The sequence below is a fragment of the Polypterus senegalus genome, chromosome 13, assembly GCF_016835505.1.
Source record: "Polypterus senegalus isolate Bchr_013 chromosome 13, ASM1683550v1, whole genome shotgun sequence".
Taxonomy (NCBI): domain Eukaryota; kingdom Metazoa; phylum Chordata; class Cladistia; order Polypteriformes; family Polypteridae; genus Polypterus; species Polypterus senegalus.
This window is the reverse complement of record NC_053166.1, coordinates 159,339,646-159,365,299: the sequence shown is the minus strand read 5'-3', so window position 1 is coordinate 159,365,299 and position 25,654 is coordinate 159,339,646. Positions and strand designations below refer to the sequence as shown.

Below are 25,654 nucleotides of genomic sequence, written 5' to 3'. Positions count from 1 at the left end.
ATACATATACATATATCTACACTTACACACATCTAGGTAGGCAAAATAAAGCCTAGTAAGCCAGAGAGAACAGATGTGTTTTTAAAATAGATTTAAAAATAGTCAGACTATCAGTTTAGCTATCACTATCAGTTTAGCATTTCACTGCACATTGTACTGGTTATATAATTTCCATGTCATTTTCTAACCCTCTTAATACAGGCCAGGATCACGGTGCTGGAGCCTTTCCCAGCTAGCACAGGGCATAAGACAGAAACAAGCCCTGGACAGGGCACCAGTCCATCACAGGGTGACCACACACCAAAACACATTAGGGCCAATGTAGCGTTCACTTAACCTGCATGCCTTTGGACATTGGGAAGAAGTTTTATAGCACCTGGAGGAAACTCACAAGGTCATTGGAAGAACTTGCAAGCTCCACACATGGAGGACCTGGTAAGGGAACCCTAGTCTTCTAACAGCAAGGCAGCAGTGGCACCACTGTGCCACAGTACTGCCCCCATAACATTAAATGCATAGTACCCTTATGTCTGTACTATCTCTGTGAGCAGGTGGCGCTGTTGAAACATCTAATAGAAGGGGCAGGCACTTAAAAATTCACATAGGACAGGCGTCCTGTCGGTACTCTAATTAATTAATTAATTAATATTGAGTTTGAGATACAGGCGCGCCAGTCCTACTGTAGTGTGGGTGAGACATCATTTTTTCTTTTAACAGTGTATATTATTTAACATTTGTTGAGTCTGGCAGTCATACTTAACACTTTTTTTTTTCTTTCTGTAAAGGTCTTATGACATCTGATTCACTACATGAAGAGTAATTTTTTTTCTATATTTCTATTCAGTTGATATATGGAAATTCCATAGTCGCACAGCTGCTTAATAGCAAATGCAATGATTTCAAGAAGCGTGTCTTTTGGCACAATATTGTCACAGGAAAATTATAATGTCAAAACATTACATAAGTGATTTACTGTGTCCCCTTGCAGGGGATTGTAGAGAAAATATTTTATAAAGGTAACTGAACCACATTTGTTTTAACAAACGGTATAGCACAAAGTTGATAAACACATGAATTAATCCATTAAGATAGCTTATCCAAAACACAAAAAAGGTGCAAGACTAACATACGTGCATGTGTCACCGAAGGGTATTTTTTCAGACAAAATGATTCTGTTTGTAGACTTGACAAGCTTTTTCACTGAGTGTTTTTTTTTTTTTTTGTGACTTTGTGTCATGCCACAGGTACAAGGCTGTTAATGTTAATCTTTATCTTGATGTAGTTCAGGGCTTTTCTGAGAGTGAGAAATGTATGGAATTATACTGGGAGAACTGATGCACTTTACATTTATCATTGATCTATGGTACAGATTAACTAAAGATATGAACTATAAAACCTAGCTGCCTAGCTGTTAAGTTATGACTATATTGATGCCTGAAGTTGAACTTGCATCTGGCTTCTGGAGAAGAAATTCTGACTGGTGTGGTGAAGTGCACGTGTTGCAGAATGTGACTCTTTGTCTTTTATGTGGTCTGTCTGTGTCAGCCATCCTTGGCTTGTGTCCTTGCTGTCTTTTGTGGTAATTGAGCAGAGAAACGGTGTGTGTCTTGTTGCAGCACGCTGTGTGCATTTTGTGACAGTGTACTGTAATAGGAGTGCTCCCTCTCTGAAGAAGATAAATGGTTTATGATTTAAACTTTCTCCTGCTCATGTTTTCTTAGAGATTTTGGGTCACCCTGGGGATGACAGTCATTATTACCTCACTTTGTAAAGTAGAGCTTCACTCTAATTTCCACATTGCACAGTTTAGGTGTTAAAATTGTCATTTTGTGTAATGAGCAGTTTCACCCTCTTTGAGGCTCATCTTTTGCACAGCCAAAAGCACAGCCAAAAGAGTCACACGCCCAGAAAGTATACATAAATGCATAGGAGAAATGGAGAGCGAGCTGCACTACACTAGATTTGAAGGGATTATGTTAACTTGGCTAACTGGACATCGATTAACTTCTTGTCTCTTATATGATTATTGATGCCCAATTGTACCCATCAGAGTAGGCAAAAGGTCAGCTGCTGATCATCCTAGCCATTGGGTTAATACTTAGGTGAAGTTGAACATTTTCTAAATCAGATGGTACCTAGTAGAGTCTGCAGAGATATGTCCCTTTTCTCAATTAACTCTACTGTTATTAAATTAAATTCTGAAAGGTAGCAGATTATCACCCATCAGATTGTGGTGCAAGCATAATTTTCATTTTTTGTCCATTTTTAATTGTACTTTGGAATGAGTAGTGGTGGAGGAAGATGGAGCTATAGGTTCTGCATGTACAGTGGAACCTCGGTTCATGAACGTCTCGGTACACATACAAATCGGTTTACGACCAAAAAGTTCGGCAAACTTTTGCCTCGGTTCACGACGACACACGAATACGTATACGAACAAGCCAGTTTCCCTTTCGGTTTGTACGTGTTCAGTCTCTTCCTGTGCATTTCCTGTGCAGCAAGCAAGAGACAGAGAGAGCCCGACACACGAGAGAGAGAGAGAGAGACACACACACACAGGCAGCGCGAGAGAGAGCTGGATGCATTAAGGTAGGAAGGCAGTTAAAGAATGCACTGGGCTTGATTTTGTTTTCACTTCTGTTTACAGCGATCGGTTCATAGTGTACATTGTTGCAATGTTACTTTTCTTGGTGGTTTATTAAATTATGGATTTTTTTAAATGTTCGTTTTTTTCCCTGTGCTTAAAAGTCATTAAAAAAGTGTTTTTAGCCAGCGGTTGGTGGCTCTGCAGTGTTAGTTTTCTCTGTTGTTCAAGGTTTTCTCAGTGTTATTCAATGTTTTTACATTTAGTTTACTATTATACTGTGCATTCTATGGTTTAATTAATTATATTTGTGCTTAAAAACTTAAAAAATATATATTTACATACAGTTCGTATGGTCTGGAACGGATTAATTGTATTTACATACAATCCTATGGGGGAAATTGCTTCGGTTCACGACCAAATCGGTTTACGACCAGAGTTTTGGAACGAATTATGGTCGTGAACCTGGGTTCCACAGTATATGTTTGTTTTCATGTTGGAACCCTGCTACTCTTGGGCTGGTGTAACCACAAGGGGGTGCCACAGAGCTCCAAACCACAGGCTCACCAATACAGCACAAACTATAGGAATAAACCAAGCGATTTCTATTCCTTCTTAAGTACCTTTCCACAGACATCCCAGTAATCCAATACAATTATAATCGCAATGAACCAATAAATCTTCCTTCTTCTGTCCTCCAGTTGAAAGTTGCCCCCTGCTTCCTGACTCTGACTCGTCCATGTTTGGCAGCGGGCTTCCTTTTATATAGGACCTGGAGGTGTTTCTTGTGCCACGTCATATCCTCTGGAAAACGCTTCTGGGCCAAATGAAAAGTAGGGAGGTCCTCCCCCGACAGCACCCTCTATTAATATGTAGAGAGTCTGACAGGGCTGCGCTTCCGCACTCCAATTCCCAAGCATCCCTGTGGGTGTCCTGACTGGGCTCCCATATCAGGACCACTTCCACCTAGCATATGGGAGATGGAAGAACTCGTGATTCCCGGCTATTGTTAGTCTGTCCATTTTTTGCTGTTTGCTAGACACAGTTATTTCCTTGTTCCACTAGCCAATGTACTTTCGACATTGCTGTGTCTCACCTGAGACGCCCTTTCTCCTCCTACACTGGGCATTTTAAAAAAAAAAAAATAAAAAAAAATTCTTCATTTAAACACAGTTTCCAGTGGCAAATTAACTTATACCAGGATTGTGCAGAAATGATGTCTATTTGAAAAATACCAAACTCATTCATGAAGTGAATTTTATTACAGATTGCCTTGTATGCCATTGAAAGCAGTGCCCCTTTGGTCCAAAAATTGCAAATCTATATTTTAATTTCAATTTCAACACGAAATGACAAGTTTCAAATGGGTGGTATGCCTGCTTTAGCATGTTTTAAAAATTTTTGTTTCTGAAATATTGACACACAGCGTTGTTACTGTGTTCTGAAAAAAATGAAGTTCCCCACCAGCTGTCTAGTCTGCTCCCTTGGCAAACTTTAACATTGACAGATAGCCTATTGGAAAGCAATTTAAAGAATTAAAGCACGAGAACATTTTAAATATATTATTTCGATAACAGTGTTTGTCAGGCTGTAGTTTATTTGGTATATTTTATAGAAAACCACTAAAAACGATATTCCTTATTGATTTATCCTCAGCAGTGTACATTTTTCATCTCTTAGGAAAGCTTGGTACTGTTCTTTTTGTTTTCTATTTCTTATTAATGAAATTTAGTTTACTTCAGTTTGTAGCTAAAAACATTTTAAGAACTTGTAAATAAAAAAATATAACCCTAATTAGTATATTCAAAAGTATGTAATGAAGCAGCCAATGCTTTATTCACATCTAACTTCTTATTAGTATGGATTTTTGATGGTTCCTTTACTTCTTCATCATGATATTCGTCACGTGTTTTGTTTTTACAATCGGAGTGCAGGCAGACTCAAAAATAATTTAGGACCAGTGGTTTCAAGTGCAGTGCCTTAGCCGTTACAGCACACTGTCTGCCTTTTGAAGCCACAAAAGTATGTGTTATATTGTGTCATCTGTTAGTGTGTTATATGTTAAGGTGCATATCATATCAAATTTTTCTGCTTAACTCTCTGGTTCATCAATTAATTAACGGAGAGATAAAGTTGAATTTCCATTTTTTAATCAGTTTCTGCCTTGTTCTTCGTGTGACTTAACAAATATCTATTTATATGTATAATCTTTTTTTATCCTGTGCCACCACCACCTACTCAAAGCATCATGATGCTCCAACAATGATGGATGGATTAAAAGGCAGAAGTCTACGTGACCATCATCATCAAGTCCTTCCGTGAGAACCCTAAATCCAAAGAGGACTGTTTCATTTATGTTAAGTAGAATGCCCAGAGGGGACTGGTCAGGTGGTCTCATGGTCTGGAATCCCTGCAGATTTTATTTTTTCTCCAGCCGTCTGGAGTTTTTTTTTTTTCTTTTCACCCTGGCCATTGGACCTTACTCTTATTCTATGTTAATTAATGTTGACTTATGTTTATTTTTTATTTTGTTTTCGATTTTTCTATTCATTTTGTAAAGCATTTTGAGCTACATTTTTTTGTATGAATATGTGCTATATAAATAAATGTTGTTTTAATCTATACTTGTATTTCAACTGAGTTTTGTTCACAGCACTCTGCACATCCACTCAGTGAAGAACACTATACAAAACGAATTTGTATTTTTGTAATGCATCCTTATTTAAAAGGTAATTCATTATACGCCATTCCACCAGTGAACAGAGTCTACTGATATGTATGAAAATGTATTGAAGGGGTATACGCTGATGCTTAACTAAAGCCTATGAATGAAGAATGCCTTGTTGGACATTTTAAATGGCACATATAGAAATGGGGCGGCATGGTGGCACAGTGGTAGCCTCACAGTAAGGAGACCTGGGTTCATTTCCCGGTTCCTCCCTGCGTGGAGTTTGCCTGTTCTCCCCGGTTCTTCTCACAGTCCAAAGACATGCAGGTTAGGTGCATTGGCGATCCTAAATTGTCCCTAATGTGTGCTTGGTGTGTGTGCCCTGCGGTGGGTTGGCGCCCTGCTTGGGGATTTGTTCCTGCCTTGCACCCTGTGTTGGCTAGGATTGGCTCCAGCAGACCCCGTGACCCTGTGTTAGGATATAGCGGGTTGGATAATGACTGACTGACATATATATTCTGCTACATACTTGTAAAATTTTTATTTGTATACTGTATTGAGGATTTGTTCTGTGTATTGTATTGTGTTGTATTGACCACCTTCTTTTTGACACCCAACCTACCTGGAAAGGGGTCTCTCTTTGAACTGCCTTTCCTGAGGTTTCTTCCATTTTTTCCCTACTGGGTGTTTTTTGGGAGTTTTTCCCTTGTCTTCTTAGAGAGTCAAGGCTGGGGGGCTGTCAAGAGGCAGGACCTGTTAAAGCCCATTGCGGGACTCCTTGTGTGATTTTGGGCTACACAAAAATAAATTGTATTGTATATAGAAATAAAATTGCATTACTTGTAATTACCCACATGGGGATGGGAATCACTGAGATGTACACTGGTCAAAGTTTAACTGCTCTTTGTGTTTGTTAAATTTTAACATGCTGTTGCATTCAATGATCATAAACGGTCAACTGAAAAGAAAGGGTGCATTTCACATTTCTGAAAACTCTTGATGGTATTAAAATTTGAGAAGATAAAGTGCAAGTTACACTTTATTTCCAGAAGAAGATGATATCTCTTTTAAATATGAAAAGTGGTAGTGGTGTTCGAATTTTTTTTTTTCTTTTAAATGGCTTAATGAGCATTGTGACAACTACAGGTAAAATTCTGGTACAATGAAGTGCCAGGGACCTAAAAAAAATATTTTGTTGTAATGTAATTTCGTAGTAATGAGATGCTGTATTTGTCGCTAAAGTGCTTTCTTTAACTTGTGTCCAGGCGTTTGCAATCATTTCAATAGCTTCTTTCATGTTCATTTTAATCTCCTCCTGTCCGCAAGTTATGCTGATGAGATTTTTCTCAGCATTTCCGCGCGATAATACACTTTGAGGGTGCGAATGATGTCCAAATCCAATTGCTGAAGCACTGCTGTGCAATTGGGTGGGAGGAATTCAGTGCAAACATTATCTAGATGTGGAAGCATGTTGTGGGCAGCACAGTTATCAATCAGAAGCCGAGTTATCCTTCTTCTTATTGTGAGGTTTCTAAACTCTTTTGGGATTCCCAAAACCACACCCCACCTAACCGGACGACAAGTGTGTGCCCGAAGCACTACTGCCGCAGCAGTGCTGTGAGCCTGTTGTTGCCCCGGCATCAGATACACAGTCTTCCACAGACACGGTGGGTGCACTTCAGGACACTCTCGACGTGTTGTCTCGTTTGGGGAGGTCCCAGGAGAGTTTAGAAACCTCACATTTTCTTGAATGAGTGGCGCACTAATCGGAATGTTTCTTGAACGAACATCACTGAACCACATAAAAACAGCTTTTTCGACGTCTTCAAATGCAACAGTTTGCATACGTTTACAACCCAAGATTTTTCTTCTTTTTTCGCTTGGTCTTTTCGAGAAAGTTGACAGTGTCGATGGTGAAATTCCGAATTCACTGGCAACGTCTTTTTTTCTTTTTGCCTGAGTCGAGAGCCGCAAAAATGTTAAGTTTGTTTTTTTTTTTTCTAATGTGAACTGTTGTCATTTTTTCGTGTCTGCCATTTCTATAGGAGGGTGACAATGAGTTAAATTCCAATGGATATTTTTCAGATGTTGATGAGCAATAAGCAAAAGGTATCACTGTAAGCCACAGAAAACAAACACAGCGAATAAAACGTTATGACGAAAGTTTGAAGGAAGAGATAAAGTTACAATGTTTCTGTTTGGGCATCGTTGTGCACAACTGAGCTGTGACCACAGACCTAACTGCTCTGCCGATAATTCATTCAGGCATTTCAAGGTCTTTGGATACTTCGTTGTAATGAAAGCATCTGCTGAATGTATTTCGTAGTAACGAGTTTTCTATAGACTCGTGTCATATGGGGAAAATGTCAGGACCATAATACTTTTGTTGTAAAGATATTCGTTGTAACGTAATTTTACCTGTATTCTATAACATTTCAGTAATTATTTACCGCTTTGATGCTGATCTTTTGATCATAAAATTTGAGAGTCATTACTTTAAATTTTTGACGAATCTAAAGCTTTTGCTCTTTCTCCATAGATGATTGGTTATGGTGGGGGAGGGCAGAAAGCAAAAAATGAAAGGAACAAAAATCATCTTTTGTTGTTAATTAGCTGCTCTAAGCTTGTTGAGTTGGGCGGCAAGGCAGAGAGCAGAGCCAGCTTCCCAGTTTGCAGTCAGAATCCAATATACTTGTGGGTTAAGCTTCACTGTTTGTTGGTCACTTCCGTTCTGGTTTGACTTTGCTTTCTTTTCACGCGGTTATGTGTTGTTTTTTTGCCAGTCTGTGATTAGAAGATTCTTGTGTTTTTTGTGTACTTATTTAGATGATCTGCCACATTATCTTTTTGCCTCTTTGACCTCTGATTATCAGATTGTTGCTTATATTAATTTTGCTCCACCTTTTTGTATATAATAAGTATATACAGTATGTATGTACAGTATATAAAAAAAAAAGGTTGAAGGTCAATTCAGTGCTGAAAAGGAAAGAAGGTTAAAGACACAACGTTTTAGCTGTATAGCCTTCACCAAGTGTGCCATATATGTATGCGTGTGTGTGTTTGTGTGTATAATATAGTTGTCTGTAGGAGGTCTCAAACACAACTTAGGGTGTCCTCACACTAACGATCTGTTCTGTTGCATCTTGACCGCATGCAACCTGTGACAGTGTGGGTTGGCTCCATGCTTCCTGTTGCATTCAGGAGCCTCTTGAACCTGACACCGCCAATAGTCATGACCGGGATTTGCCTGCGGATGAGGACACAGTCAAAACAAGGTTAAGTTACAAAAGTGCAGAAGTGCTTTTATTAAAACGATTCAAAAACAAAAGTGTCCAAACAAATAGTGCAGTGCCTTTATAAATGTTCAATAAATAAATAATCCATAAAAACAGTGATGTGGAAGTTAAAATCCCAAATTAGAAATGTGGTAAAACAAGGTTAAAACAGAGACAGAAAACTGTCTTTAAAAAGCAAATCCTCGATATGTCCCTTCAATTTCAACGTCTTCTATTCTCATCCTGCGTGGGGCTTTGCAGCAGAAGAGTTGCCCTGCCGACAGACACAGCTGACCTTCCACAGGTCCGGGTCCCTGCCGTCCCAGGGCTACAACAAGGCTCCCACTCCGGACCTAAGCTGGAACCCCAAAGGCCATGATGCTCATTGTGGCTCCCAGTCTGAGCCTTGTTGCCCCAGCTGCCTTCCTGGACTTACCCAGGAAGTAATCCCTTTCAACACACGCAACTTTTGCTTCCTAAGTCGCTTAACCAGAGCAATCAGTCCTCTCTCCCCCCCGGGTGTCATCCTCAAACTCTCCTGAAGGGGCTCTCCTTCCCAGTTTTCTGTCTCTCTCTCTCTCTCAGTCCTCTCTCCCCTCGTTCATGCTCCGGCTTTCTCTCCTGTCTTCCTGCCTACCTCTCTCTTCTTCCTTGAACCTCCCTTCTCTGTTTCTCTTTTGTCCCTCCTCTCCAACACTCACACTTTCCTTTTAAAACGGTGGGTACGACACAGGTGCAGCTCTGTCAGCTCCTGCATCACGCTTGGGAACCGCTCTTTCTACGCTACCACGTCCCCACCCAAAAACGTGAGTGCGACAATTGGAATTATTTATTTAAAACTAGTCCCCTGCTGCTTAAGCTGTGGGCCTGCCCTTCCACAAAAACCCCTAAAGTCTAGTTTGTTTGACTAGTGTGGTCGCTCTGTGCTAGGCCCGCTATACTGTGCTCAGGCCTCAGTGTTATCGCTAAATTTGAAGGTTTTTATTTTTACCTTGCAGATGAATGTGAATTGTAGTTGGCAAGAAAAGCGGTAAATTCCTTCTTAGCATCATTTGTCATCATAAAAATCTTCTCATGTGTGCAGCATGATTAATAGAAAAATGTTGTGCTGCACACTCAATAAATCTTTAAGAGGGTACAGCGTTTTCCTACCCTACACAACTCCAAAAATACCACAAAATACGGAAAATCATTTTGAAATGCATGTTGTCACTCCATGCTTGGATCTTGTTTTGGCTTTACACAAAGCTGCATGGTGATGACAAAAGCGTGTCCTGGCCCAGAATGTTAAAGTGTGAGCGCAGGCCAGCAGGGGAGTAATTGGGACAGTCGTGCTCAGGCACAGTACGGAACAAACGTGCCTAGTGTGAGTACACCCTGAATCTCTGGTGTCTCATTTATTAGGCACAGTACCTTGGTTACAGAGACACCACCAAATGTTTTCTTTTGCACGTAAACCAATAAGCACAAATCGACCTCATTGTTTTCCTCCTGCTCCTTTCCAGAGAAGCTTTGTCCAACTTCTCTCCCAGCTGACTCTACTGGGTCAGGTGTAGGGCTCATTTTTGAGTAGGATCCTGGAGTACTTGATACATGTTGGCACCATAGCCAGGAGGCACTTCCTTATTCAGGTGGGACCTCTTGCCAGCAAGCCCCTCCGGAGGCACCTAAAGACCCTGTGGATAATTGGAAAGACACTCGTAACATTGAGATGGTGTTGGGGTGCCAGCTGGGTTACCCCTTTTAATCCAAAAAATAAAACAAAAAAGAATGCTCAGTGGTGTTTACAGAAGTAAATCAATCGAGCAATCTTTTGGGAGCTCTGTGCTGTTTGCACTTCGGGTACGATATGAGAAGATTTGCCTGGGCATCTATTCTTTTATAGTCCCCTGGCCATTAGGCACAAAGTCAACTGCAGTTGGTGGACATCGTCTTGCTGTTGTGGATGACAGAAGAGACAAGGATGTTGGCTACTGTGTCCCCCTCTCGCTCTGGGTGGTATCCGCTTACCTCCAACAAAAACCTGGAAGATGGTCTTCTGACGTGCATGCACAACAACCCGAACTCCCCTCCAGCTCCCATGAAGCCCTGCGTGTGTCCAAATATTAGCTACACTAGAAACATGCAAACACAGTGCACTAGGGGAACCCATGGCCTTGGGATGTAGTCTCTGTCTGTCCTTCCATTGTGCCTGTTCTGTGACTGGGAAAGGGGACAGCAACCATGCCAGTTGGTCTGTCCATAAATCTGCAGCCTCCTGGCTGGGTAAGGGAATACTATGCATCCGTGTTGTAGCCGCCGGTGCATAAGGCAAAGTCGGACGCGGGTAAAACGCGTGTCAAAGGAATCTCACAGTCCAAAAGTTTGTTTTAAAATATTCAGTGAAAGTTAAAGGCAAATAATCCACACAAGAATAAAAGGAAAAGTAGTTACACATGTAGAATAAAAGGCAAAAACAAAAGGAAACAATGTATCTTCTATAAACTTAGCTTTTCTTGAGAAACTTTAGTTATTTCTGTACTTAAAAATTCCTTATTTCTTCTTCTGTACTCCTTAAGCGTACGGTATATCTATCTATCTATCTATCCTATCTATCCTATCTATCCTATCTATCCTATCTATCTATCCTATCTATCCTATCTATCTATCTATCTATCTATCTATCTATCTATCTATCTATCTATCTATCTATCTATCTATCTATCTATCTATCTATCTATCTATCTATCTATCTATCTATCTAAGCAAATAACTATTACTGCTTGAAATGCCTGATTTATAATTTATTATTTAAATTTGACTGTGTAGACCCATTGTCAGCAGTCATTACCCCGTGTTTAAATGCCCATTAGTTATTAGAGAAACCTTTGCAATGTAATTGTGTTAGCACAGCCAGTACCTGATCAATAAAACAAGTAAATAGTGTTTCCTTGGGTTTTATGGTACTGGCCTTCCTAATTCTGGACTCAAAAATGCTGAAACAAAATGACTTAAACAAGAAATGTGTCAGTCTGTTGTTCACAGTTGTCCACAGAGAGCCGGAGTGGCAGTGTCAAGAGTAAAGTAGAAGCCATCCCTGGTGGGACTCCAGTTCATTGTGGGCCTCATTCACACCCACATACATTTATACTGTTTAGTCAGGCCTTGTCAGATTAGAGACAAGTTAACCTAACATTTATGTGTAATTCTCTTATTGTAGCTAAACCCAAGTAAATAATTTTATGGCTAATCAGATATGTTTTTGTTGCACTAGTAATGACAGTTTTGTTTGAAAGAATATGGTCAAAAAAACATACCTTTAAATATTTACTTGTCTAAAAATAAAAGTCAGGGCTTACTGCATTATGTAATCTGAATTGTCCTGAGAGTATAAGTAAGAACAACCATGCAAGTCCTAATGATAATACATTTTATGCTTGTTGGACAGAGTTAAGAATCTTTGCTGACTTGGCCAAACTGTAGCAAGGCTAAACATTAGCTAAGCGTAAAAGTGCTGCAACCAGCATGCCAGAAATATAACCGCTGACTCACTTTTTAAAAAGTTACACCTAAGATTTGATTATATAGGTTTGTTAAAAATTCTAAATCTTATTTATCAAATGTACTTTTTAAACTGAACTTATTGTGCACATTATCAAAACTTTTGATTTTAAAGGTACCTTAAATACTAATAGCAGACCCCCCGTTAGGATATAGCGGGTTGGATAATGGATGGATAGATAAATACTAATAGAATCAACATGTAAGGCTGACAAAAGGCCCCCCATTATATTTTCATTAATGATCCTCTCTATAAATAAATGCAGGTCAGGTGGATTGGCGATACTAAATTGTGTCGGTGTACTGTGTAATGGATTGGGGTCCTTTCCAGGTGTTTTTGTTGCCTTGTGCTCAATGACTGTTGGGATGTTAGATAAGTGGGTTAAGGAAATGGATGGATAAGTGGGTAGACAATCCAAAGCCTTTTCTAATTGTAATGCTGTTAGCATTTATGGAACATGTATTTCATTGTTGTTTTAATGTTAAAATACATTTCAAAGATTATTGACCAAAAAGGAGCATTTTGTTGCGGGGTGTCTGCTTTCTTTCTGCTTGCTATGAAAAAACCAGGGCGAGCCCCAAACCCCAACACAACACAATTGCACAGTCCCGGGTTCAAATAATGTAAGGTTTTATTATACTGTAAATACCTCCAAATGTGACACAAATGCAGGTCTTCCTCTCCACAATACTTTCTTCCTTCTTACCACACTACTCTCCTCCACTCAAATGTTGCTCCACTACCTCCCAGCTCTGACTCGCTTGGATAAGGGAGTGTGGTCCCTTTTATTACAGACACAGGAGTACTTCTGGTGTCGGGGCGATTACCCGATGAAAGCACCTCCGGGTCGCATGGAAGTCCATTACAATAGGGAGCTTGTCTCCCTACAGCGCCCTCTCGTGGACCCCAGTGACCCCAGCAGGGCTGCTCTTCTGGACTACATCCTCCGACATGCCCTGCTGGTTTCTTACTGTGTATCGACATCTGAGGCTGCTGCCCTCTAGCATGCTGGTGGAATAAAAAACCTCTAGCCACGTCTTTCTTTTCTAATTGGCTGTCTGTCCATCCTTTTTTGTTCTTCCTATCGGGTCTGATCCCTTTTTCCTCCCTGGCTGGGATGCCTATCCAGCCCATGTGGCATCTACACTGTATAATATGCATAAATAATTGTGAATTTTAACCTGTTTAAAATGGTTTGTAATTTTAGTGAGTAAACTTAAATGAATCTGTCCACCCATTTTCTTATCTGATTATTCAGTTTAGCACACCACCCTTTAAGGTTAATCCATCCATCTATTTTCAAACCGGTTTATATTGAGGAGGGTTATAGAGAAGCTGGAGCCTATTGCACCAAGCATAGGGCGCAGGGCAGGAACAATCCTTAGACAGAGTGCCACTCCATTGCTGGGTGAACACACTCATAAACACACACACACACACACACACCAAGTAAACAAAGCCAGCTCACCTAACCTGCATGTCTTTAGGAGGAAATCGCAGCGCCTGGAAGAAGCCCACGCAGAGAGAGCAGTAAACTCCAGGCACAGGGAGCACTTGGCACATGAACCCCAGTTTCCCTGGTTCAAGTCAGCAGCGCTACCACTGCAGCACCGTGTGATCCCCAGTACAGTTAATAAAATCTTGAAACTGAAGTAAAAGAGTCAAAAATGAATGTTGTTCAAGTATTATTTTGTGTATATTCTGGGCCAAGGGTGGTAGTTTGTCTCTTTGCTTATTTGGTGGCAGTTACTGTAAGTGCATGTTTTCGACTGAGGTGTCTCACATGCCTGACCTTTCAAGCTAGAGTTCGAAGTCAGAAAGTGGGAGATAATTTTATGTTACCCAATTCTCTCAAGTTATGATGATTCATGACAGACTGCATGCTTCACTTCTGTAATTCGACATAACTGATATTGAAGTATTTTACAGAAGGTTTTCCTTTCACTCACTTTAAGGTGTTCCCCCACCTTAACTTTCCACTTTTGCTCACTCTTGCTCATAAACTAATAGCAGCTGTACAACTTTTTTTGATGTCCTACTTTTTGTTAATGTTGACCAAAGATCACATCATTTCTAAAATAAGGTGTGTAGATGTGTATTTTGTGCTTGTTGTACGACTGCAGGTGCAGACTAATAAGCAAGCAGCACATTTGCATTTTCACTAAGGTCATGCCCTGATTTGCCTTTTGTTGCTTGATGTTTTCTGTTTAATTCTGTAACTCTGCTGCTGATGCTTTCCACTTTCCTATTGTTTGTAATTAATGCATTTTGTGTAATTTTGACTGTATGGGCTCCATTTCTGTTAAATACAGTCTTAATAATATTAATGGCATCTGCATAAAAGTAGTGTGTGGTAGTAGTCATTCATCTTATCAGATAATATGTAAATGAAATAGAATATGAGAAAAGTATTTCCATTTAAATATTACTTTTGTGTCAATGTCTCAGTCTTAGAGACTGACAAATTCCAAGTCCTTTGCTCATCTATTAAATAGTCATCCATGGTACTCTTTTTAAATTAATATTATCTGCCCAGCGAGCCTATGTGTTGATGAAGATGAACCACCTGATAAAACTGATCTTGAGAGTAAAAAAAAAAATGCTTGCTAATGCTTCTTTAAAAACCGTAGCCTTTCTGATGAGCTGTGGTTCGGCCTTGAAGATAGCATCATTTGCATGTCACACAGGAGACATGCTCCGGCTCCCTTATTAAAATACTGTTTCAAGTCAAATGAATATTTCAAAACACATTTTGACTCCTGAAATAATTTCCAGAATTTGTATTTCAAAATGATTTGGTGTTTAATAATTGTTCCATGTACTTGAGAATATTCTTCTGTATAAATGTTAGCTGTTAATTAAGACTTTTTCCCCCCTCTTTCTCATATTAGATTAATGAGTTTCAGTTTTCATATAATTCATTTAGAATTTCCTCATTTAAAGATGTTTTGAAAGAGGTTTAATTTTGCCATCTGCCTTTGACTTGTTCCAGTTTCTGAGATGCCAGATTGAGAATTTCACCCCTTCAGGAGGCAGTCATGCAAGTTTGAACACACAGACACAGTTTAGTAGAATATCTTTGCACGAGCGGAGAACATTACCGGTCTTTGGATAGAGGAAACCAAGTCCCCTTGTAAACACGACAAAGTCAAATCTCTTCACCTGATCATGGGGAAAGTTAATTTTAGAAAAATAAAATTTTGGATTAGTCCAAAATTGCTGGAAGTCCCATTCAATAGTATTTTCATATAAACTAATTTTCTGTCATCTTAAAATGTAGAGAAAGGTGTCATTTTGCTTGGCTTTTCTCTACATTCATAATGGCGTACACGGTACAACAACCTAGTACTACTGTCATCTTAAAATAAACAGTTGAAATCATCAGATTACCAGTGTAAGAAAGAAAGGAGTAACAATGTAAAGGACCGGGGCACCCGAAGTTAAACCCGATAATATAACTGAATGAAAAATAAACATGCTATGCAGAATAGGGGATTTGGGGGAGGGGAGGGGGCGGGGTGTAGTCTCAGGTCCAGATGGGAGTCGAGCAAAATGGCTCCTTTTATTGGCTAGCTAAAAAGATTATAATATGCAAGCTTTCGAGGAAGCTCGGACCCCTTCTTCAGGCAAGAAAGCGTGCATATTGTAATCTTCTCAGTTAGCCAATAGAAAGTGTCGTTTTGCTTGACTTCTCACTACATCCATAATGGCTAATACGGCACAATACCCTAGTACTACAGATGGGAGTCTAAAGGTTGACTGCCTAAAGTGGTGGATTGTCTGGCTTTTGGCTCCAGGATGATAAGAGGGTGTTGCACTAAAAAGTAGCCAAGTCATATCACCGGTGTCATTAACTGTTTTATTAGTAAGACATAAGAAATATTGTGTTACACTTGTTGTTATTATTGAATGACAGATGCTAGTGCAAGTTACGTTTGCTGAATAATATAAATCTAATATTGGACTGCATGCGAAAAGTTGATGTCTTGTCACTGTGGCTGTTTGTTCTTTTCATCAGGAGTTTATTTAGAATAGGTAACGATTTTGCTTCTTTTTTTTTTATATATGTTCAAAATTCCTTTCTGGTCTTGTTCAAGTATCACACACTTGGCTCATTTCCAAATTTTTCACCCTTCTCCTTGCTTTCTTTCTAATGTCTGTAATTTCTTTTCTTTTGTTCCAAATGGAATATCTGTCTGAATTTTGTACCCACCATTCTTCTAGTTTCTTTAAGTTAATAGTAACTCTGTTCTCTCAGGTTTATGTATGTTATCCTTAAACTTATAAAGCTGACCTTTAATTATTCTGTTGTCAATCATTTTTGTCCAGATCTTCCTTTTTGTTTCATTAAAAGTCTGCTCATCATTATTTGTTGTTATTCAGATACAATTATGAAAGCAAATGCCACAGAAAAAGAATTAAAAATAAAGTAAAATAATAAAATAACCAAACAAAGTAAGCATTTAAAGAGAAAGGAAAAAATGCAGTAATGTCTCAATTTCCTGTAAATGTAAATCTGACACTACTCCTCTTTTCTAAATGCAAAGTGAAAAAGATTGTTCAGCTAATTAAATAATAAGATTGATTAAAAGTAAAAAAAAAAAAAAAAGACTGACTGATTTAGGATCTGTTTGGAATAAAAAAACTGCAGCTACGTGGGGCTCCCAAAGCTGAACTTCAGAACCACTGATGCACATGACAATTATTTCCTTAAATGTTTCCAGCTTGGTTTCTGGTCTCACTCAGATGTACACCAATATTATATTACATTGTGTAGTATAGTATATTTTTTTTAACTCTCTAAAAACTTGTCCTGTATTTATGTATATTTTGCACACTGGTGCTGGGGACAGTTATTTTGTGCCAGTGTATGTTGCAATACTGTGTATGGATGTTATGACAGTCAGGCCACTTGACCTTCTGGCTACAAACAGCCATTTGTCTTTGGTGAACTGAGTTCTCAATAACCTTCCTGCTCTGTCTTCTTTTTAAGGATTGCCGTTTTGTCCATTTCTGTTGAGTCTGTTAGTGCTGCCACAGAAATTCTTTATTCGTCAGCATGAAAACGTGTTTTGCCCTTGCTTGACTTCTCACTACATCCATAATGGCTAATACGGCACAATACCCTAGTACTACAGATGGGAGTCTAAAGGTTGACTGCCTAAAGTGGTGGATTGTCTGGCTTTTGGCTCCAGGATGATAAGAGGGTGTTGCACTAAAAAAGTAGCCAAGTCATATCACCGGTGTCATTAACTGTTTTATTAGTAAGACATAAGAAATATTGTGTTACACTTGTTGTTATTATTGAATGACGTTATTAAAAAATGCTACTGACCATTTTAAGTGATATCCAGACTAAAGCACTCCGCCGATAGCGAATTAAAGTTCTGTGTGCCAGAACACGTTCATGAAAGCAGTCCTTAGCCCAAGCGTTGTGATAATCGTCATGTTGACTTATGAGGAGTTATTTCCATGTGATCTGCTATGTCGATGATGACCTCTTGGCTATGAAGGAAGTTTTTTTCTTTTGTTTTGTTTCAGAAGCACTGCTCTGCTCATAGAACTAGTAGTACACCAGGTTTTCATCATTTGTTCAAATTGCATTACAAGAGGTTAAAGAAACAAAAACAGACAAACAACAAATGAAAAATATATGAATGAATAAATGAAATTCCAAAAATACTGAATAAGAATAAATCATTGTGGTATTGATAGAGTCCTTAAAGAGAGATTGTTTTTAAATCTCTCATTATTGTAATAAGTCTTATGCTATCAGCAGATGCCCAGAGAGGTCAGAAAAAAAAGGAAAAAACTCCAGCTGATGGGAAGCTGGGGGAAAAATAAAACCCACGACCATCCAGCTCCACAGTCGAGATGTGTTGTTCCAGTCAATACCACGCGTCTCTACCCCAGCAAACACACAGGTACAGTGATACAACTAACGAAATGAACCACCTGAAGAAATTCCCCCTAACTTCACCCTATGTTTGCTTATATTAAAATAAGAGAAGTGCAAATTACCATATACTCGGCTAATTTTGCTTGTGCCATCTTGTATGTTACAGTATGTAGAAAAGATTTTAAAATAAAGTGACATTGAGATATTTTAGAAGTACTTTTTAGGTCTCAGTAGTATTTGAGATGTTTGAATGTGGTTTTGGAATGGGACAAAGACTCATGTGATAGAGTTGCTGGCTTACTGCGTGTGGACCCCAGTTTAATTCAAGGCTGAGGTGCTTTTTCTGTAGCCTGTGCACAGTCTTGCTGTTTTATTAAATTTCCTCCTACAGGTCAAAGATGTGTGACTCTTAAGTTTATTTGGCACTAGCTCTTCTGTGGGCAGGTGTTCCCTTCAGAGGTGGTTCCTGCCTTGCAACCAATGCTGGCACAATTTCCTATGGCGTCTTTTAATATCATGTTGAAAAGGGTAGTTAAAAAAAAATGTATGTTTGACTTGCTTTTGGAGACCTTTGAGTACCTTTGTTAACTGACATTTTAAAATCAAGCTGAACTTTGAATTTGTTCTTTTAGGCATGCAGCATAATGATGTGAAGAGGCAGCATCTTCTTGAGCGTCTGCTGGATGCAGTTAAACAGGTAAAATTTGCTTAAGCTCGATGTAACCGAAAAATCAGTATTCCGATTTGGTTACCTATGCCGTGCTGGTCTGCTTTTTGAGCATAAACGTTCTTATTTTTTCTTTTGCTCAGGCTTTCCATTCATTATATGGAATTCTGCTCAATGATGTTCTGAGCTATTCAGATATCTGTATCAAAATCTCTTGCATTTTACTACGTTATTTCGAAAGTACCATACCATTTTATAAGCCTGCTTAACCTTGTACAAGCTAACAAGTGGCTGGAACATATCGCAGCAAGCATAGGGTACAAGGCAGGAACAATCTAGTGGACGGGGTTCCAGTTACACACACACACACACACAAACACCCCAAGCACCGATCAGAGCCAATTTTTTGTGTCACCAATCCGCCTAATCTGTGTGTCTTTGGACTGTGAGAGGAAACTAGAACAGCCAGAGTGACTGTGAAAACCTTCATAAGTTTGTTTTCAGTTTGACCCTTTTAAATTCTAAGTAAGGAAGCAATGATTTCCAACTTTAAGATCTGTTGACTAATAGTGCACCATTGTGCCTTGACTGCTCTGGTTTTCTGGTTAGATCAGCAGTAAAATATCAGTAAATTACAGCTCTTTTAACATGTAGCAGTTACTAGGAGCAGTATTATAGTGCAGTTAGTATTTATGTAGTAGTGAGAATAAAAGAGAAATATGATGCATCCTGAAAACATGCTGAAAGTACCAAGGAAATCTGCTCTGCAGATCTCTGATACTTAATTATCAGAATGTTTATTCAACCACGTCATCAGCAAGGCAAGCAGCAGAGAGTTGCTAACCAAGAAAAGCACTTGTTATTGGAATGGACCTTATTTGTTTTGCACTGCTCACTGCTGAATGATGTTTATTAGCCAGGACTTTTCTTTCCTTGTCTGGAGGCTTTCTTTTTAACATTCTTCTTTTGGTATAGTTACTTATTCTATGTATATTTACCAAAACAGTGCCAAATCCGGTTTGGAGGAAGGAAGGAGATTGCTTCTGACTCGGACAGCAGGTAAGAAATATGATTGATACTCTATAGGTTTAAACGGCAGGCCAAATTTGTCTTAGCATAGTCTTTAATAGAACCATAGGCGTCCACAGGTTTTCTGTCAGTTTAATATATTTATTTAAATGTATTTAATTTATGATTATGTACATATTTATATTTCTGTTTAGTCTTAAATCCAGTTTTTCTGCATGTATATAGACTGCAGTAACACTTCAGTTTCTCAGAGATCAATAAAAGTGTCATTCTGTTTTTCTATCTATTTACCTGAACTTACAAATCATGTATTTCTTTCTAGAGTTTTTATTTTGTTGTTAATGTGTGGGATAGGATTTCTTCTTTTCTTATTTATCAATTACAATTTCTGTGCAGTGCTTAGCCCCTTGCCTTTTTACAGCTGTGCACTGATTATTTTATGTATAGGTGAAGAATTTTGTTTCCTGACAGGTTAAGACTATATGCATAAATGATTTGTCTGCAGAAAAGATTTATGAACATGTTATAGCAGGCACTATTGGCGTACCGACTCGCTGTATGATCGTGCACTTCCTTGGAATCAAATGTAGAAATATGGTAACATGCTAGTGCAAGTTACGTTTGCTGAATAATATAAATCTAATATTGGACTGCATGCGAAAAGTTGATGTCTTGTCACTGTGGCTGTTTGTTCTTTTCATCAGGAGTTTATTTAGAATAGGTAACGATTTTGCTTCTTTTTTTTATATATATATGTTCAAAATTCCTTTCTGGTCTTGTTCAAGTATCACACACTTGACTCATTTCCAAATTTTTCACCCTTCTCCTTGCTTTCTTTCTAATGTCTGTAATTTCTTTTCTTTTGTTCCAAATGGAATATCTGTCTGAATTTTGTACCCACCATTCTTCTAGTTTCTTTAAGTTAATAGTAACTCTGTTCTCTCAGGTTTATGTATGTTATCCTTAAACGTATAAAGCTGACCTTTAATTATTCTGTTGTCAATCATTTTTGTCCAGATCTTCCTTTTGTTTCTTTAAAAGTCTGCTCATCATTATTTGTTGTTATTCAGATACAATTATGAAAGCAAATGCCACAGAAAAAGAATTAAAAATAAAGTAAAATAATAAAATAACCAAACAAAGTAAGCATTTAAAGAGAAAGGAAAAAATGCAGTAATGTCTCAACTTCCTGTAAATGTAAATCTGACACTACTCCTCTTTTCTAAATGCAAAGTGAAAAAGATTGTTCAGCTAATTAAATAATAAGATTGATTAAAAGTAAAAAAAAAAAGACTGACTGATTTAGGATCTGTTTGGAATAAAAAAAACTGCAGCTACGTGGGGCTCCCAAAGCTGAACTTCAGAACCACTGATGCACATGACAATTATTTCCTTAAATGTTTCCAGCTTGGTTTCTGGTCTCACTCAGATGTACACCAATATTATATTACAGTATTATTATATTACATTGTGTAGTATAGTATATATTTTTTTTAACTCTCTAAAAACTTGTCCTGTATTTATTGATATTTTGCACACTGGTGCTGGGGACAGTTATTTTGTGACAGTGTATGTTGCAATACTGTGTATGGATGTTATGACAGTCAGGCCACTTGACCTTCTGGCTACAAACAGCCATTTGTCTTTGGTGAACTGAGTTCTCAATAACCTTCCTGCTCTGTCTTCTTTTAAGGATTGCCGTTTTGTCCATTTCTGTTGAGTCTGTTAGTGCTGCCACAGAAATTCTTTATTCGTCAGCATGAAAACGTGTTTCTGTCATTCTTCAATTTCAACTTATTCTTGTATCACCCTCTTCAATCAGCACCGCTTAGAGAAATTACCCATATTTACAATTATAATAGAGTAACATTGAATTATTTAAGTATGCACACAGCAAATCAGTAACGGATTACAGTGATTAATATAAACAAGTCTTGGCAATCTGCTGATGATACACAGTCACCTGCCAACATGAGCTGTTGAAAGTCTGTTAGACTACTACATGTGAGCAGTGATGAGATTTAATGTTCTGGTGGGTTCCCTATCTTAAGAAACTTGACTGTTTCTCATCGAATCTCAGCATTATCCACATTTACCAGCCTTGTAATCATTTTTGGCAGCATTTGGGACACTGGAATTGCACATCTCATCTGTTGGTAAACCGTGTTTGTTTCCTGCAAAATATTCTGACACCGTAATGCCTCTGGTGCAGAACATCTATGTCAGATATTCATTAATTTGGTTGGATGATGCAGTTCTGCATTCAGTAGTCATCTTGCTAATACCATTAAGATATCACAACGGGTTCAAAATGGTGCTGTATCAGTTGGAGCAAATGCAGCAGACACATCATCTGATGCAACTACAACCGCTTCATTTCTGATACTGATTTATCATCCAAACTCCACTACAGAAGTACAGCATCGCTTTATCTTTACCACCATGTCAAACATCTGATATTTTGTGGTGTGACTACTCCAAAACAGTGTTATGCAGCTTTTGTTGAATGCTTATTTGTCTTTGTTATTCCTATTCCTTGATGCCGTCTCACTCTCTGTATAGGTGGTACAGTAGTTGTGTACAGTGCTTCATTTATTTCTATTTGTTTGTTCTCTTCTCAAAATTACATATTTGTGCTCTTTGAGAAGGGTCTTGTGATGGCATGTTTTATGAAATAAAGTTTATCTTACAGCACCAAATATCAGCAGTCCTCTTGATCTCTGCCTTTTTAGAAATATTAATAGTGTAGAAAGATTTTGATATCCTTGCTCCGAAATATTAGCCTCTCTTTCAGTACTTTTATGTATGTTATGCAAGCAATGGTAGTGCTGCTGTCTTGCAAGAAGGAGGCCTGTGGATTTTGTGTTCACTATAGTATATACGCACTTTTGAACTTTGTACTCCCTCAAATTCCTCTTTAGTTTTTTTCTATTTATGGTAACCACTTGAGGATCCCACAATACAATATTATCCTGATACTTGGGTTACAGTATCAAAATGTTGCCTTTTTTGCCTTATGTTAAGAAGTGAGATTCATTTTCAAGATAAAGTGCACTTTTTTTTTTTATTTGACTGCTACAGGCAAAAGTGTCAGTTGTTGCACACCTAGTGAGAACAGGAGAACATGTCAATCTGTGAACCACCCAATTAGAGAAATCCTTGCCTTGATCCATCTCACTTAATATTTTTCATAGTGGAAATGGATTATAAGGACCTTGGCATTCTGCAGACTAAGACTGAGAATATTCAGTTACAGACCATAATGCATAAAAACATTGGTGTGTAATCTGACTTTTATTTTGGGTGAGCCATTTAGAGACGAGCTCTCGTGTTTGTAGTGGGGCTCTCAACATTGTTTTCTTGTTTTAAAAAAAAATTGAATATACAGTATACAAATCTGTTTACAACTTTGGGACTGCAAGCATGTACATTGCCATGAGGTACAAGTAAAGAGCTTCTTGCTTTCCATTCAGTTTTTTTAATTTGTAGGACACTGGCCTCCATTTCTTTTGCTTGCTGAGCCTTTCTGGGACTCTAGTGGAGGTGAACTTAGCCATTCAGGAGTACACAAAGCCTCCCCAAGAGCCTGCATAAGATGGCAAACTCAGCTGATGTTTTTTTTGCTTCTTCACCTTATTTTTGGTTACATCAGATTTAAGTGCTAGTTTCGGTATAAGTCATCCTTTAAGTACTTTGGTGAGCTCAGGTTGAAGAGGCATTAATAGTTATAGTTTGTATGAGTAATTTCTTTAAATATAATGCTGCTTGCAAATTGCGTAATTCATATCAGGGCCAGTGTTCAGTGTAACAGCGTGGTGAACCAAAGAACAGGCTGTACAGTAAATGTGGACAGAGCACAACCTGCGTAGAGGTGTTAATGTTAGTGGTGCGCCATCTGCTGGAAAGAAAAAATACCAATCCATTTACTAGAGATTACTGTATAGTTTACTATACCTGGTGCAAAAAAACTTGGTTTATCAATGATATACTATTATGAAAAATATTGTAATACGCAATTGTTTTGATTACCTTAAAGAAAGGGAGATGGGATCTCACCCAATATGTGATCAATTAATCTGTGGTCTTCCACTTGCAGGGTGATCTGCTTGTGTGCACAGCTTGAAGCAGTTCTCCACCATGGGCTACGGAAAACAAAAGGCTTGGCCCTCACTGCAGCAGCCATCAAGCAAGTTGCAGGGTTCTCAAGCAAGACAGAATCAGGTATGGCTACTTTGTTAAGCTCAAATGTCATTGACATTACCTTCAGCTTTTCATTTCAATACATGGATGATTGGCAATGGCAGTATTAGAACATTAGAACAATCTAGATGAGAACAGGCAGTTCAGCCCAACAGAATTTGCTGACTCTATCCACTTAATTCCTCTAAATTAACATCTGGTCTAGTTTTGAAAGTCCTTGAAGTCCTACTATCTACCACATTACTTGGTAACTTATTCCATGTGTGTATGGTTTTCTGTGTAAAGAAAAACTTCCCAATGTTTATGCGAAATTTACCTTTTTAACAAGTTTCCTACTCGGTCCCGGTGTTCTTGATGAACTCATTTTAAAATAATGGTCTCAATCCACTGTACTAAGTACATTCATAATATTAAACTCTTCAATCATGTCTGCTCTTAATTTTTCTTTTGCTTTAAACTGTAGAGGCTCAGCTTTTTTATCTTTCTTCATACTGTAAGTCATTCCCTGTAGCCCTGGACTTAGTCTAGTCAAAAGAGACCTTAAATGCACCCAGTACTCCAGAAGAGGCCTCACAAGTGAGTTATAAAGTTTGAGCATAACCTACTTGGAGTTGTACTCCACACATCAGGGTGCTACATAACCTGACATTCTGTTAGCCTTCTTAATGGCTTCTGAACACTGTCTGTCAGTTGATAGTGTTGGGTCCAATTCTCACAAGGTGTACTTTTGATTTTCAGACCTCCCACTGTTTATTCAAACCCAACATTTTTACTTCCTACATATAATACTTAAACCATTTACTGTCTTAAATTCCATCTGCCACAAAGCTGTATGCTGTCCAAGTCTCTTTGTAATGATTCAGTGGATTCTAGATTATCTGCCAATCTACCTAGCTTGGTATCATCTGTGGACTTAACCAGCCTGTTACTTATATTCTTGTCCAAATAACAGACACCATCATCCCCAGCACTCCTTGTACCCACACCTAAAAACTAGCACGGACACATACAACCCAAATGATCTAATGGCAGAACAAAACACTTCAGAAAACCCTTGGCTTGGCACTTAATTCTGGAAAAGCTTTGCATACACAGGCAGCTTTTGAGTCAACTTGAAGAATTGAACAGAAATCTCTAGTGCACGGCAGTAAATGACAAGAACATAGCTGAGTCTGTTGTCTATTACTGGCTCTTTTGCTGACTCCTAGTGTCTTGATTTATAGAAATGACATCCAAATGGCTGGTTGGGTTTTTGACTCCAAGATGTTACACCATAACAACAGCAGCAGTATAATGATGCGTCTTTTCTATTTTTCTCCTCATTCTAGCTTTCTTTATAGACAGAAAATAGTCCCAAAATTATGATACATTAGTATACTTTCCATCTGTGAAGTTTTAGTTTTGTTAGTTTTAATACTTTGACTTGTTGTCCAACTGGTACATCCATCTATTTTCTCACCTGCTTCTCTAGAGCAAGGATATAGGGAACAAGTGTCCAACCGTCCAACAAAGGATACAGAGCACACGCATGTATGCACTAACATTCACAGATATGCTGGGTAAATTTGGATATACCAGTTTAATGAGTTTTTGTTTAGTATATTGGAGGAAAAGCCTGGCAGTCCTTAAGAATGTGCAAGACCCAGACAAACAATGTGCTAAATTCAGAGTGTAAGGATCCAGCACTGAGGATGCTGGGACTGTTAGACAGCAGGGCTTACCATTGCACCACCAAGCTACCTGCTAATTGGAACATTCTTGTTAACACTATTTAAGAATGAATTCTAATAA

General features: G+C 38.5%; 1 protein-coding gene across 2 annotated transcripts in view; it reads left to right on the top strand.

Annotated features, from left to right (window-relative positions):
• snx29 (sorting nexin 29) overlaps positions 1 to 25,654 on the top strand; it is a 439,469-nt gene that overhangs the window by 18,428 nt on the left and 395,387 nt on the right. The window contains exons 1-4 of one of the 2 annotated variants that reach the window (XM_039774869.1): positions 17,845 to 17,992; positions 18,600 to 18,664; positions 19,641 to 19,693; positions 23,760 to 23,884. In XM_039774869.1, coding sequence (XP_039630803.1) covers positions 17,848 to 17,992; positions 18,600 to 18,664; positions 19,641 to 19,693; positions 23,760 to 23,884 — 388 coding nt within the window. In that variant the 5' untranslated portion in view covers positions 17,845 to 17,847. Of the gene's footprint in view, positions 1 to 17,844; positions 17,993 to 18,599; positions 18,665 to 19,640; positions 19,694 to 23,759; positions 23,885 to 25,654 lie in introns of those variants that run through there. The other variant, XM_039774870.1, reaches the window with a different exon arrangement.